The 16,212-nt window shown below is 25.6% G+C and overlaps 2 protein-coding genes across 2 annotated transcripts in view; one reads left to right on the top strand and one right to left on the bottom strand.

The window, feature by feature from the left end:
- LOC129976199 (trafficking protein particle complex subunit 10-like) overlaps positions 1-8,553 on the bottom strand; it is a 38,622-nt gene extending 30,069 nt beyond the window's left edge. Inside the window, exons 1-4 of the mRNA XM_056089648.1 lie at positions 8,386-8,553; positions 5,511-5,592; positions 2,205-2,340; positions 245-444 (exon numbers count right to left, since the gene is read on the bottom strand). Of these exons, the coding sequence (XP_055945623.1) occupies positions 245-444; positions 2,205-2,340; positions 5,511-5,592; positions 8,386-8,410 (443 nt within the window). The 5' untranslated portion in view covers positions 8,411-8,553. The remainder of the gene's footprint in view (positions 1-244; positions 445-2,204; positions 2,341-5,510; positions 5,593-8,385) is intronic.
- Positions 8,554-8,704: 151 nt separating this feature from the next.
- Positions 8,705-12,045, top strand: LOC129974818 (protein jagunal-like). Its single transcript, XM_056087579.1, has 3 exons — positions 8,705-8,853; positions 8,952-9,041; positions 11,511-12,045. Exons 2-3 carry the CDS (start codon positions 8,953-8,955, stop codon positions 11,998-12,000), a joined length of 579 nt encoding a protein of 192 aa, XP_055943554.1. The 5' UTR covers positions 8,705-8,853; position 8,952; the 3' UTR covers positions 12,001-12,045.
- The last annotated feature ends 4,167 nt before the right edge of the window (positions 12,046-16,212 follow it).

Below are 16,212 nucleotides of genomic sequence, written 5' to 3'. Positions count from 1 at the left end.
TATAGACAAGATCAGTTTTTTCTTCTAACATTTTAATCATTTCTAGAAACATTATATAGACTTAAAACAGAACAAATAAATGTAATTCCAAAACAAAATATTTAAGATTAAAAATAAAGTAATATCAGAAAAAAATGAATTATCATTATTAAAACATTCAAAATTTTGTACTATATAAGAAAATAAAAATATTTCAAAGGCACACAGGTAGTCTTTAATTAAACATAAAATTAATTTTATATACCTCTGTGAACCCTGACTTGGAAAATCACTCTTCACTTTATCAAGAACTGAGCCCCGAGATAGAAGTTTAGTCTTGTTCGATTTTTTGTTCTCAGAATGATCTATCACTACAATCAACCAATCATAAATTTTTCTAGCTTTTAGAGTTGCAAGCCAGTTACTTATGTTTTCTTTCACAGACTGTCGGTAATGATCAAGATCCTAAAAGAAACAAAAGCATAGTAACTTTAAATATATTAATTAAAAAAAATGTTAGTAAAATAAATGTCCATGACTGAAATGGATAATGATAAAGAGTATGAATTGAATCAATATATTTGTTATTTGCACAAATTTGATCTCAACTGCATTTCATCTATACGATTAAACATTATAATAATAAATAAAAGGTAATGCTTTTTGACTTTCTAAATATGAAGTATTTGTGATAAAACAATCAAATTCGAAATTTCAAAAAACAGTAGTAAAAAGCGGTATCAAAATAAGTGGGAAAATAAGTTAAACCACTGCTTTCAAAACAAGCAATAAATTTAAGCAATTTCATTTTAATTTACTTCATTCTTCATTGTTCTCAATATATTTCTGCCTCTCATCGTTATGATTTTATCAATAAATCATTTATTCTGTATACCCTGAATTTAAGTCAAAAATAAAAGAAGAAAAAAGCAAAAAGAACATTAAACAAACACATTTTGTTTAATTATGATGTTACATATGATATTCAATAAATATGAAAGAGAAGTAAAAATGAAATATTACACCTCGATCACACAATGTCATAGATTGTTAAGAAAAACTGTCTGGCGAGTATATGGTGAAAGTACTTCAATAAGCTCTATAATAGATAACAATTTAATATCAAAAGAAATATCAAAACAAAGGTAGAAAAACACAAACAAAGTATTCATAAAGACAGTACTTGGCAGAGATCTAGCAGATAGATAATTAAAAAGCAACACAGCACAATGGTACTAAGAGTACAGCAATAGGAAAGCTTAATCTGTGATCAATATTCCGAAGAGATAATTTATGACCGACTATTTTTACTTCTCTCTCCCATTTATATAAGTTTAATAATTCATAGAATTTTCTAAAAAAACCATTGGATCTCTAGTCCTAAAAGAGATACCCCCATAAGTCTTGCATTTTCTAAAACTTTTATTTTTGTTGTCAAAATCACCAAGATCAAGAATTACTAATCTGACACCCTTCAATTATATAGTAATATTATTTTCCTTACTATAAAACTAATTATGGATAAAAGCAATATTGCAGATTCCTAATACAAAGAGACAATGACATATAATGTGCAAAACACAGCCAATTGTATGAACTTCCAGTTTGCTATTGCTGTCATAACACTAAAGGTTCACCCTCAGAATTTCTTCATAATATTCCGTCTTTTTACTTCAGCTGAAAAAAGTATGCATTTTAATTTTCAACCCCCTCCTTTTCCTGCAATTTTGGTTCTTGTTTATGGCAGGGGGGGAAGCAGCTTTAATTGTCTTTCAACATAACTCTTTAATATCAAATTAAATTTACCCATTTCTATTAGGTAGATTCCTATAGAAAGACTCGCTATTGCAATGGTTCTCATGACAAAATTACCAATTATGTTCCTAGTTTAGTTAAGTTTAGCTATATTATCGTCCCATTTTTTTAAAGCAATACTAGGGTGATTTTGGAGTGGACCTCGTAATTTTGAACCGGGGTCAGATGATGAGGACAACATTTAAGCTGGCAGCCCCTCTCTAAACTTCCACATCACACCATCTGGAGAACATGGAATGGAAAGCATACTTATCAACATCATAGCTAAAACATAATTCTCAATAAAGAATTTAACATACTTTAAATATAACAAAAAAACCTTTAAAACATATGTATATATATATATCTTAAGTTATTGCTAAAACGACTATCATTTTCAAACAATTAATAACTTTATATAATTTACTTACTTGACATTCAGCCCAATAAATGTGGAAAAATGCTTGTCCTAAAAGGCATTTTGTCCCCGGTGGAGGCAAACGCTCTTCAGAATATGGTGCAAACTGCGCAGTTAGGTAAACATTTTTTGGATTCCGCATATGAGACCTGCAAATATTTGGATGTTATGTAAAAAAAAACTAGTTTAATTAAATATCTACAGAAAAATGTATTCATTTTTTATTGCTTACTTATGTTGTTATGTCATAATAAACATAATTTATGAGAGTTTCCAAAACTTTTTAAATATTTAATCATTATTAATTAATAATTTTTAAATATTAAAAATAAGCATCAACAACATGCATCAAGACTTAAGTATTTTTCAATAAAAAAATAATGTCTGCTAAATGGATTATTTATCAAAGAATAAGACATGTTAAATGTATAGAATTATTTTTAAGAAATTACATTATAATAAAATATAAATACAAAATGCACTGTAAATTGGGTAATAATAATAGTAAATATTAGAAATCATTTTAGATTAGAACTAAAGGGCTGATTGAGGTTGTTCCCTTTATCAAGTTTTGATAGGTGCCAAGTTCAAGTTGAAATCCTCCTCTATATTTATTTTTAATAAATAACAAGGATGAAAATCCATTTTTGAAAAGATAAGAATAATTAAAGAACATTAAAATTTCATCAAAAATATACTTATATTAATGTTTTCTTAGGTAATTGAGAATTTATAAACATCTTTGAATTTTTTATAGGATTTCTCATATAAAATGCCTAAATGCTAAACGTTGTTTTGTTTTTTTTTAACTTTCCTGAACATAACAGTATTTTATTTTCAGAAAAGTAGGAATGCAATTAGTTAAAAGACTTAAGCAGTGATTCTGCTTTTGTTCTTTTAATTAATTTCTCAAGAACAGAATAATAATAAATATATGTATTAACATAGGTCCTATTTTACATTCATGTAAATATTTTGTGTAACACCTCTATTACAAAAAAAAAATAAAAATAATAATATTATCAATATATGCACTATATCTTGAAAAACTCCAGCTTATATAATATTTGATTTAAACAACAAATACAAATACTGTCAGTCATATTTCTGGAAATAAAGAAGAATATGTTTATATATATGTTTTTATATAAAATTGTTTGATCTCAAAAATACCATATTTGGCACAAAATACTTTGGAAAATAAAAGTGTGCAAATTTGAGTGATATTTTTTCCCCCTTTCCTATAACAATTTTTGAAAATATAATTACAGAAAAACAATATTTGCATCATTCTAATATATATATATATATATATATATATATATATATATATATATATATATAAAGTGATATTAATTTCTTGGTAAACCCAATTTTTTTTCTAAATTTTGCCTTTTTTTTTTTTTTTTTTTTTTTTTTGCATAATTTTCAACAAAGTTTCTTATTATTGCATGAAATTCAAACTATTTTCATTACTTCATCAAATATTTAATTAAAAATTTACTGCTATTTGAAAGAAGGAAGATTCTACTTATTATCTGCACAATTTAAATAAGGCATAGGAAAGTAAAATTATATTAATGAAAATGCAATGTGCCATTAGAAGATGGATTACTTAGAAAAAGTTTCTAATGACATTATATCATGAAATTTGATTCCATTTTGAATGTTCATATACATAATAAACAAAAAAGGTTATTAAAGGGTTATCTATCCAATACGAAGCTTAAGATAATCATATTATGCATAAGTTTTAATTGAAATTAAATTACAAATATTTTCAATAAGCCAGCTCATTAAAAAATGTGGCAATAAATATATAAATATAATTAAATATGATATTTTTCATTTTTTCAGTAAATTAATTTTTCTCTTATTTATTTCATGCTATTAATGAAAAATTTTCAAATAATTTCATTTAAAAAAAATCATCTTACATAACGTTCGATAGAAACATAATTATAGTGAATTCTTATTTTATGCAAACTTTTCAAAAGTTCAATTTAATATTGTTTATTATCTTTAACTTTTCATTATAAGTAAAAATATTCTAAAATTTCTTTAAATAGAAATTTCACGCAAAAAAATGATACACTTTTTTTTTGGGGGGGGGGGGGAATTGCAGATAAAAAAACCAAACCTCTAGACAGCTTAAGGACAATTCATTTAAATTAGTTTTAAAATAAAATTTTTACTTAATGTTTAATTATTATTAATTTCTCAATCTCTAAGAAATTTGGCAACTTCCATAAAATGTTTTTTAATTGTTAACTTTTGTAAGTATATTTTTTTCACATAATAAATTAGTGAATAATTTATAAATTATAAAACTCTTTCATGGATAGTTTTAATAAAATTAATCTATTTATAGAATAATTAAAATCAAATTATTTTAATGAAATTTAAAGAGTCTAAGCAATGATTTCAGTTAAAAATTTTCAAACAATTAAAAGTGATTAATCCATTACAAAAATTAAATAATTGCAAGGACGATACAACAAAAATACAAGGAAAATTTATCTCTTACAAAAAAAAATTATAAGACAGCTTTCATGCACAGAGATTTCATAAAAACACTTGTTATTATGTTTTCTACACTTACGCACTTTTTTTTTGCAATTAAAATAGGGCCAGAAGAATTATTGAATGTCTTTTTAGTTGAATGACATCATTCACAAATGCTAAGATACAAGCTGATTCCACATAAATATATATTTTTTAATTTATAATATAATCTTTAAAAACCAAAATAGCAATATTAAAATCACTTTATAACAGATATCTGCATAACTTACAAATGTACATTTTTCTAATTTTACCAATTTCTGCTACATTATACAATACAACATGGAACTTTCAAATCAATACAAGCACAGATTACTTTTAATTAATGATTAATTCTTTTTCCAAACATCAATTTTATTTTAATGAACTGTAGGAAATAACAATTTTTTTTTCTTTAAAGTGAAAGAAATAGTAGTCAAGTATAAAAGTTTGCAAAACATGACTCTTTTCAATCTTCATGGTAGTTGCCAAAATATAAGTAAGTGAAACAATTATATTAATATTAACTACAAAGCTAATAATACAGCTAATATATTTATGCATACAAATGACACATTTGCCAAATTTAGACAGAACTGAACAGATGGAAAAGTATCAAAGAAACTTTTATATATAATTTCTTCATATTAATAAAGTATTACTTTTACATAAATTTTAAATTTATATAACATATTTAAAATCTTCAATACCAGAAAGTTAAGTAATAAGTAAAAATCTTTGTTAAACAAAAAAAGTTGTATTTGAAAAAAATAACCTAGTCCATTCTTCTGATTCACGAGGTAGTCCATCAGTTATAATATTCTTTATTGAAGAAAAAAACTTTTCATCTCCAGCACCTAATGAAAAAAGAAAAATAATAATTCATAATAATTTGTAACGATCATCAGAAAATTTACATTTAAAAGGGCTGATAATATCTACTGATTTACAAGAAATGTAATGCTATTTCATTAAAATTCCAAGAGGAGAGAGATTCAAACATAAAAACATTTCATTCATTGAAGGAAGAAAAATAAATATTACAAAAATAATCTGAACTAAAAGTTTTAATAAATTAAGTAAATAAACAAGTATCCTCATTACTTAATGTTAAAAACAACATAGATATTATTTATTATCATTATCTTTTTTAATTTTGACAAAAAGATTTATAAGCATTTACAAAAAGATCTCCACTTTTTTTTTATAAATGTATAGCAAATGAATCAAAAGAATACAAAATTTCATTAAAATTATTACTATATAAAATGGTGAGGTAAAATAAATTAATCTTAAAAATAAACAGTAAATATATATATACAAATGCTTATATTTAGTAAACAACTGACAAATATTTTATTTTTATGCATTTTAACATGAAAAATCTTTTATATTTATATAACTAAATAAATACGATTAAACTTCACCTTTGAAAGATTTGATCAGTTTTTATTTTCTATATGAAGTATAAAAACAGGAAATATTATAATCATTAAAATATAAACTTGCGATCTCTTAGTACCCAAAAAACACAATTTTGGAATTATATGTGCCTAACTGTGAACACAACAACTCCAAAATGCTTTGAGTTAGACGGATTTGATATTTAACCTTTACAACAAATTTGAAGATTTCTAATAAATTGTAAATGAAATTCATTCACAGAATTTGGCTAGTGAATGCAATAGGCACAAAATGTAAAGGCATACAGTGATAAAATTTTATACACCAATTTCGCATTTAAAAAATAGGTCTGTATCAAAATTTGAACCAAATATATTAAAAAGTTAACTTTATTAGTTGTACTTTCAGATATATGTAAATGTGATTGCCCCAAAATGCAATAACGCAGATAAATGAAACTTAAAATACAATTTTAGCCTCCAAATTGCAGGCCCTTATCAAATTTTGTACCAAATCCATCAAAGGGTTGATCATTTTTTTGGTCAGTACATTCATATATGTGTGAATTCAATGATTCAAAAACTCATTTAGTTTGATGCATGAAATTTAACATATAAGCTTGATATTAAAGTTTTAATTCTGTAAATGTTTGGTTTTAATCAGTTGACAAAAACAAATCCAAACTACATATTTAACTTTTTTTATTACACTACGATGCACAAAAATCTCAAGTGACTCTCACAGTCTCAAGTGTCTGAAAATAAAAATCTGAGCATTGAGTTTGACATTATAGTTTTGACCAAGATACAAATTTTTATGCTGGAAAATATAAATAATACCTTTATTAGAAGAAACATGAGAAAGTTTCAGGAAGACCATTTCTGCTGGTTTACATGATGCATTATGCAATATTCTCTGATTTTTTTCCTTTTTAAAAACATTGTTTTTCTTTGAAAATATTCATCTCGTGTAGTTTAGAAGCATGCTTTAATCTATAATGCTTTTAATTCAAAATCAGATTTCTGATGAAAATTAGCCACCAGATTCAAGGTCAACTATAATTCCTAGTTCTTAAGATGTAAAATAATTTTCTTCTGAAATAATCTGCCAAACTAAGAAAAATTTCTTGCAAAATTGATCATTGAAAATGAATAGTACTATTTTTGATATATTTTGAAAAAAAGCAGTTCATTTATTGTAACTTCAGAAATGTTTCAAATTCTAAATAGTCTCTTTTTACTAATAATATAAATGACAAAAGAAATTTTTGGTTTTGAAGAATGTTATTTCTTGTATTGGTAAGAATTCAAATCTCAAAAGATAGGATTTCTTATCTATTACCAGTTAGAAGTTTTGTGCGTCACATTAAATCATTTTGAAAATAACCACTGGAAACAGAAATTTGTATTATTGAAATTCTTGGGAGGATTTTGAATCAAGAAATCATGTCGTCTTTCAAACACTTTTTTTAACATCTTCAAAATAACAGAGAAAATCCTGAATAACTTAAGTTTAACTCTTTACAGATTATGAAATTATTTTATTTTTGTATCCAAATAGAAATAGGTGTATAATAAGAACTAATTACTGTTCTAGGAAATACATATTTTATTCTTAAATATATCTAGCATACTTTGAGTGCATATAATTCTGAAATATGTTTTACCTAATTTAAAAATATTTAAACTTTTTCTAATTTTTATTTTTATTTCTAGTTTAATATTTTAGTTTGAAATTTCACAAAATTTTTTAGGAACCACATTGAATTATTTTCTTTGTTGTAGAATGTCTTTTATTATCAAACATTTCATTATAAGCTATAATATTAAATGAAGTAAAATTCAAAACATAATATATATGAAGTATATGTTATGAAAGATTAATTGAACAAATATTTTTTTTTAAGTTTTTTCCTGATAGAAAATACACAGTTTTTCCTTACTGTTTTTTTTTTTGTTGTTGTTGTTAGCGTAATATAAAAAAACTGAATGCAAAAAGGAATAAGATAACAAAAATCTTTAAAAACTGAAGAGGTCTTATCAATAAATTATAAATTACAAAACTAAGACAAAAAAATTAAAGGAGAAAATTTTCCATAAAATAATCAGCAAAAAAAGTCTATTATACTAATACAGTTATACTGATAAAATTCTGTACAAATGCCCAGCAAAAGAATTAAAAGAAAAATATTTTCAAATTAATGAAGTCATTTCATAATTTGATCAAAAAAGTAAGGACAATCTTACATGTTATAGTAGGTTTGCTTTCCATGATTAATAGCAGTATAAAAATTAAGAGAAACGATTGTTATTTTCGTCTTCTTTTATAAAATAACATTATTTTATATGTTTTTGTGTAGCACATTACATCGCTAGAATAACAAACGAACACCTCTCAAAACAAAAAACAACACCGAAACACTTGAATAGTTGCCAAATTCCTGCGATAAAGTTTCGACTTTCAATTAAATATATAGAATCTTAGTTTTTTTCTTGTTATTATTATTTATATAAATAAAAAAAGGTTATACATTCATTTCATTGATTTACAAGTTTGTTTATGCTTTTATCTAAAAACTAGAATAATGAAATTAGATTAAGCTTTGCAACAACTCAGCTTATCTTTCTAAGACAGACGACGCGTTTTAGTTCTTGATTTGCCAACGCCACGCGTTGTTTACATTGATAGGAGTATATTCGTGCATAGCTAATCAGGTAAATTACCAAGTGCCTAATTGTTATTACAATAGTACTGTATTTGTTCGATTATTACTTATAACATCTGATATTTAACATTTATATTAATTTTTTAGAATGGCTTCCAGAGGAGGAGCTAGAGCTAAAGGGACTGATGGAAATGATTTTGGTCATCGTGAGACAGTCGCCTCTCATTATCAGATTAGGTTTTTATCAAATCATTTTTCTTTCGTTATAAAGCCTTTATTTCTTGTAAATTTTCAGCTTATATTACTTTCTTTCAGCTCTCAATATTTCCGTTTGATCTCAAATTCGTATAGCTAATCTATAAAATTTTTAATTAAAGTTAGAAATTCTTGAATCATAATGTGTAATAGAAGAAACAATTATGTAATATAATTTCTGCATCGAAATTAAATAGTAATGATGTCACTCACCTTATCCAAACTGATCAATTCCTTGTATTCAAACGCATAAAAATAGTATTATGGTACCTCCCTATTATAAAATGCTATCTCTCATCAACCGACCAGCTTTGTTATAATTAAAAGAAATGAATAGACAAATAAAAAAAAAAATTCCCTTAAAAAATATTTTTTTATTATAAAAGTCATATATCATATCCTTTTTTTTAAATTAATGTTATTGAAATGTAAATCTTCTTAACATTAATAAGAAGCTGAAAGTATATGATTAATTCTTCTTAAAAATTGAAAATGTGGTAAATTAACTAATTGTATAATAATTATCATGAATTACATTGGGTAATTGCTTGGTTTTAGAACTCTAAATTTCCAGATTAAAGGCTTATCCTCTTTAGATTTTCTTATATCTATAGATTTGATACTTATTTAATTTTTTATATAAATTAAATATCCTCAAATTGGTGTTATAAGGTAATTCAAAAAATATGCCAACTAATTGTGGATTCTCATCATAGTTCAGAATTACAAGTTCTATCATCATGTAATTGTCTAGCTTCTGTTTCAAATAAAAAAATAGTAAGCATCGTTAATATCTTTCTTCTCTCGGTCAGATGGTATGATTTTATCTTTAAATGAGAAAATTTGAAAAATATCTGTTTTGAAGAAATTTTCCTCTGTTTAAACTTTATGCTTAAAATAATGACTAAAAAAAATTGGTAAATATTTCATAACTAATTGCAATGAACTGCATGCCAGTAATAAAATTACCAAATATTTCCTGTTCATAGATTCTTCTGTAATAAAACTTTCACCTTACTGACCAGTGGTGTGTGGTTAATAGCATTTTTTGGGTATTTATTAGATTATCTATTAGAATTATATTATCTATTTTTATGCAGTTTAACATTTTGTTAATTGCATTTTATTAATGATATAAATTTGGTTTTCATTTTAAATTTTAACCAGGAAAGTTTTATGATTATAGTTGATTTTATTGTGTGCAATTTCGCCAATTTAACTCTTGCTCTTTCAAACTCGTAATCAGAAATTTTTTCCTTGATTGTTACATTTCCTGAAATTATTCATTTCTCATTTATATTTTAACATGGGTAATTTTTCTCTATTATTCATATTTTGTCATAAAAATTTCTATATAACTACACTATTGTGTTTACCATTCATATATATATATATATAATTTTAACTCTAATTTCAATTTAATTAATTTCCGAGGTTTTATCTTAATTTTGCCCATAGTAACTTCATTCTAAAATATTGTCTTATTTCGTGATCCAATTCCACTTTTTCTTAATTGATTCAAGAGAAGCTTTGTAAAATTGCTGAATCAGCTAAAAGCCTAACTTTCCCACACTCTTTTTGAAAGGCTAGAAAAATGTCCGATAAGCACATTATTTTTTAAAAGATCCGTGTTTCCCCTGCCTTGTCAGCATGTGCATTAAAAATCCCTATTGAAATCTCATTTATATATAAGCACTATGGAGAAATATTTTCCCTATCCATATTTCAAGTTATATAATACCAGGGATAAAATGTTCAAGAGCTTTTCTCTCATTTCTTTCTGTGGTGTGTTGCTCGTCTCTCCTGTTTGTAAATAATGCCTGCTTCTTCAAGATAAAATAAAATGGTGTCACGAAATCGAAAGTCTTTTCACTGTCTTCAAAACTGCATCCTGCTTCACATAAAATGATGCTTACACATATATATATATATGATTTAATTAATATATGCTAAAATAGTAAAAAAAAAGTTTGCCTTTAGCAACAAGTAAGAAACTTTATCTTTTTGTAGATAATGATTTGCCTTTATTTTTTTTAATGCAAAGTTAAATATGAAATTCTATAGAAAAATGTTAAAAATAGTCCTAAATAAATATTTTAGCATATTTGAAATGTTTGTGACTGTAGCTCATTAGATCTTAAATATTATTTTATTTGAGCTATCTGGCATCTGCATTCTTAAATCACTGTCACAGTTACATGTTTCATTGTAAAAAGTCGCCATATTTTGCACCTCTTTCTAACTGATGCTAACAATTTTTTAAGTATTATTAGGTGTACATAGAATGTCTTTCAGTCTTATCTCTCCTTTCCAGTTATAACTGAATTGACTTTGATTTATCTTGTAATACTTATATTCTGAATAATACATTTAATGGTTCTCAAAATAGTGATTTTAAATATTACATATATTTCTTTTCCTTGTTCGCTAAATTTTTATTTTCTTTTTCAGTTCGGTAAATAAAAGAAGATTGAAGATATGCATCGCCTTCCATGTCTTGCTTTTCATCTTCAGTTTGCTGAAGCTCTCAAATGCAATATTGAATTTCTTTCAAATTTCTTATTCTCATGTATATGATGTAACTCTTCCAACTCCTGCTTTGTGGGAGTGGCTTTGGCTGATTAGTATTGTTTTTAACATTCCTGCTGTCATTGCTCTGAGGAAGAACTACATTATGCCAATGAAAATATTTGCTGGTGGAATTTTTGTATGTGGTATTTGTCCTTTAGTTGCTGCCATAATATATCATTCTGGTGATTTAAAAGTATTTTTAATGGCAGAAACTACTGATAAAAGAATTGACAGGTTTTATAACATTCCAGTTGTATTAATATTATGTGTGTTTGTTTCTATAACATTCCTAGTTCATTCTTTAAGTCTGATGTTTGCTTCCAACTTAATGAGAGCTTGGACTCCAAAGAAAGGGAAAAAGAAGATGTAATTTTTGCTCAACTTGCCAATAAAAAAAAAGAATTTTTTATTATTATTTTATGTGTATTATTTATTTGAGTATGAGACTTAAGTAAAAAATGACATTGTATCAAAATATTCAATAATTTTCAAAAAAAATGAAACATTTCAATTTTTAGCATTTTTTCTAAAACTCGAAGGAAATTTAGTAATATTGTTAAACTGTTCAAATATCAAAAAAAGATAAATAACTTTATCAAACTGTATTCTAAAGTGTAAAAGTATATGCTTTTTTTATTTATTAAAAAAATTGCTAAAAACTATATATATATAATATAAATTATATATACTAGATATTTCTGGCCATGCATTACTGTGATTCAATCTAGTTGAACTGGAAAGAAAGAAAAAAAGAGAAACATCATGTTTGTTATATATTTAATTTCATAATACATGTGGCTATACTATATTTTTGTTATTCCTTTGTCTGTGCAGATATCCAGATTGTCGTGTTTGCCAACTCTAAATTATAATTGTCTATATGAAAAGTGATCCTTGTCTAAATCTCAACTGACTATTCATAAAGATTGGTCCTTAGCTTTGTTGATAGTGATTGCAATCTCCACCATCTATTAGAGTCATAGAAATAAGGATATCCTGTAAAGACCTTACAAAGGTGGAAATTTCGTAAGATCTTTTTTTTTTTTTTTTTTTTTTTAAAAAAACTTCAACCTTGTGCTGTTTTAAAATTTTATTCCATTGATATTATGATAATTGATAATAGTATGATCTAGATACCATGTCTAAATTCAACTGCAGCATTTATGGTGGCATCTCAAAAGTTTTATTGGATAATTAAATGCTTCTTCTGCTTCCACAACTGTGTCATACATGATAGGCTGGCTTTGAATATTATTAAACTCATTGGCATCTTTCTTTTTGGATGCTAAAATAGATCACTCACTCAGCTAATAGTCATTCTTATGATTGGTTTGAATATTGGAAAATACATTTTCGACCTTCTCTTCTTTTGATGTCTCTAAGTTGCAGAAGTTATGAGGCAGTGAAATTCGCTTTGAGATCAGATCAATTGATACCTTTTTGTTCTCGATTTCTGGCAATTGATGTGAGAATACTCAGCTGATTGACTGTTTTGAAACTTGATGTACATGTTTGTACATCAATTTCAACATCTTTATATATGAGCACAAAGAATACTTCAGGCAAGCATTTATTTCGTATTTGTGTTGATCGAGGAATTATAGATAATGATTGATCGATCAAGAGCCTCAATTGATTGTTTTTTGATAAAACTGATTTTTACTCCACTTAAAAAAAAATATGCTTTACAGGCACAAACTGACCTGCCATAATGCACAACATATGTTAAACTTGAATTCCCAAAATGTTTGTTGTGCACATTCCAGAACTCCAAATATTAGCACTTCAAAAATCGTGTTTCAAGAGTTTGACAAACAGCATTTTTCAGAAAATATAATAAAAACATGCAACACCTGTGGCAGAATCTGCACTTATCCTTTTGCATCTGTTTTTTATGGCAAAACTATTCATGACAACTAGTAAAGGCAACTGAACAAATTTAATTAAAAAATTTTACATCCTGCCAGGCCTAGAGGATAAAAAAAAATGAAAACAAATCTAAACAAAAGGTAGAATGAAAATCCATAGATAAAGATAAAGAATTGTAGGTTATCAGGGCAAAATTTGGTATAGCAGCTTATTATCAAAATTTGTATATCAGTTAGTGGATTGTTTATTTCCTCATATATGAATGTAATAACTAAACTAACTGAAATGGTCTTCCAAAAACTTTCTTGCATACACTTTAATAAAGGTTTTTATCCCAGAAAATGTGTACCATGTCACTATTGATAATAGTAACAACATATTAACCTTTGGTGTGAATTTAGCATTTTTACTGAATCTATATAGTGCCATCCTTGGCGAGTATTTTGGTGATTAATCACTGGCATCCGTTTAATAGTATCCGAAAATCGAATTTGTATTTTAGACTTGTTTCTTGCAATAACTGAAACAAAAATTTGATACAGAATCCCAAAATCACTTACCAAATTTGATATATTTAAGTTATTGAGTTTGTTCTTATCGCATTTACATGTTTCGAGAAGTACAGGCGGTCATCCCATCGTTGGATTTGGCTCAATGTTTGATAGAAGTCTACCCTATAGATTTTAAATATGTGTGCCGAATTTTATCCATATCTCTTTCTTCGTTCTGTAGTTATAGTGCAAACTTATATTCAAATGGTCAAATAGACAAATTATGATTACAATACTTTCTCTATACTATATATAAGAGAAAGTAAAGCTGTAATAATTTGAAGAAAAGAAACTTTTGGTATACGAGTCCAAAACCAAAATTGTAGACCTGTATTAGGCTTTAGTATGTCAATCGAAAGGAGAGGTTTCAAAATGCAAATGCTTTTTCATTGCTCTATAAAGCACAACAATAAATTCCATTGTTTAATTATGTCTGCCAGTCAATAGGATTGGGATGCTATTACTTATTTTGTTATCACTAATTATTTTCCTGGTTTCTGAGTCTAAGGGAGATAAAAATTCAACTATTCTTTGTGGTGATTTGGCCTTGTCTAAAATTCATAACTTTCATCTGTTTGTGAGAAGGTGTAATGCAGCGCTTTTCAGCTGTTGAAAATGAAGATATACTCATCTAAATAAAAAGCTTTAAAAAAACAATTACTTTAATTGGCTTGCTGCCAAATTGAAGATATTTAATTTAAACTTATCATTCTTCCTGTATTAACATATATCAGTAATTGATAATAGAAATACTATTTTAAGTTATTTTTAAAAATTTAAGACTATCTTTCAGAGTGAGAAATTTCTTACTAATGTTATTAGGATTAAAAAAGATTTTGAAACAGAATAATGTATCTTAAATGCATTCTTTTATATCAAAATTGTATAATTATCTACCTTGTTATTTAAACATAAATGAGAAAATTTATTTGTATGGATTTTTTTTCAACATAGATTATTATTAGATTAAAGATTAGATTATTTTTAACAATATTCAATTAATTATCTGAATTTTACAGGCAATAGACTACTTTAATATAATAGACCTAAGGCTACAATCTACTTTTCAAAAATATATTTCTTTCTTTCTTTTTTTTTTATGTGTGTGTCAAAAAAAGAAAAAACAAAATAATTGGTCGAATATAAAACAGAAAGTACTCAAGTATTCATACTGGCTACATTCTTCATTGAAAATTATTCATTCTGGGACATTATGATTTGTGTTTTAATGTATATTTGCCAACTATAACACACATCACTGAAACATTTATATATTTATTGCACATAATAAAGTGATTTCAGCATACATTTTAATAGGATACATAAAAAAATGTAGTGTATAAGTATCAGAAAGCAATAAATTGGTTTAGCAAATGTGATGGAAAGCTTGATATAAATCAATACAAAAAGTAAGCCCTTACACATCCAATGGCTTTATAATAAATGCAGTCATCTTTAGATCTACATTTACAAGTACTAAATTACATAAAAAGGTGTTTAAAAAGATGAATTTTACAATAATTAGAATTATAAAGCTCGCTACTGAATAGCATGGACACATGTAATGTTTATAAGAAAATTATGTCATCTTTAGAAAAATGAAATTATTTTTGAAAGCATTCTGGTCCTTCGTTCTTGATATATAGTCTATTTAATACCATTTTGATTTCAGAAAAGAGTAATTTATTTCATTTTTTTATTCTAAGCCTATTAGTATGAATTTTTAAATTTTAGATTAAAAAAAGATTATTCATCATTGATGTTAGCATTTAAGTTTGAAGAATATAATATCAAAATTGTTTATTTCTAGCTCTCTTTTTTTCACTAATAATATGATTTTTGGTTCTATTTAATTATTATTCAAGATATTTAAAAAACTTGCAAGATATATATTTTGCATTAATTCACAAATAACAATAGCATTTATCTGTGTCACATCTACAAGCTAAAATATATTTCTACAGTGACAATTGACAAGCACTTTATAAGGCAACGTTGAAATATAGCAACACTAACAACAGTAATTTCAATAGCACATTTAAATATATAGATGACAACTGCCTCTATAACATTTAGCGCAATACATAGCACAATCTACATCTTTGTTTTTTTTCAGTTCATGTTTAACAAAAAATTGAAAGTTTAAATAAAGGCACAAATAC

Source organism: Argiope bruennichi, chromosome 7, assembly GCF_947563725.1.
Source record: "Argiope bruennichi chromosome 7, qqArgBrue1.1, whole genome shotgun sequence".
In the NCBI taxonomy this organism is placed as follows: domain Eukaryota; kingdom Metazoa; phylum Arthropoda; class Arachnida; order Araneae; family Araneidae; genus Argiope; species Argiope bruennichi.
Note: the sequence above shows the minus strand (reverse complement) of the source record. Positions and strands in the feature narration are given on the sequence as shown.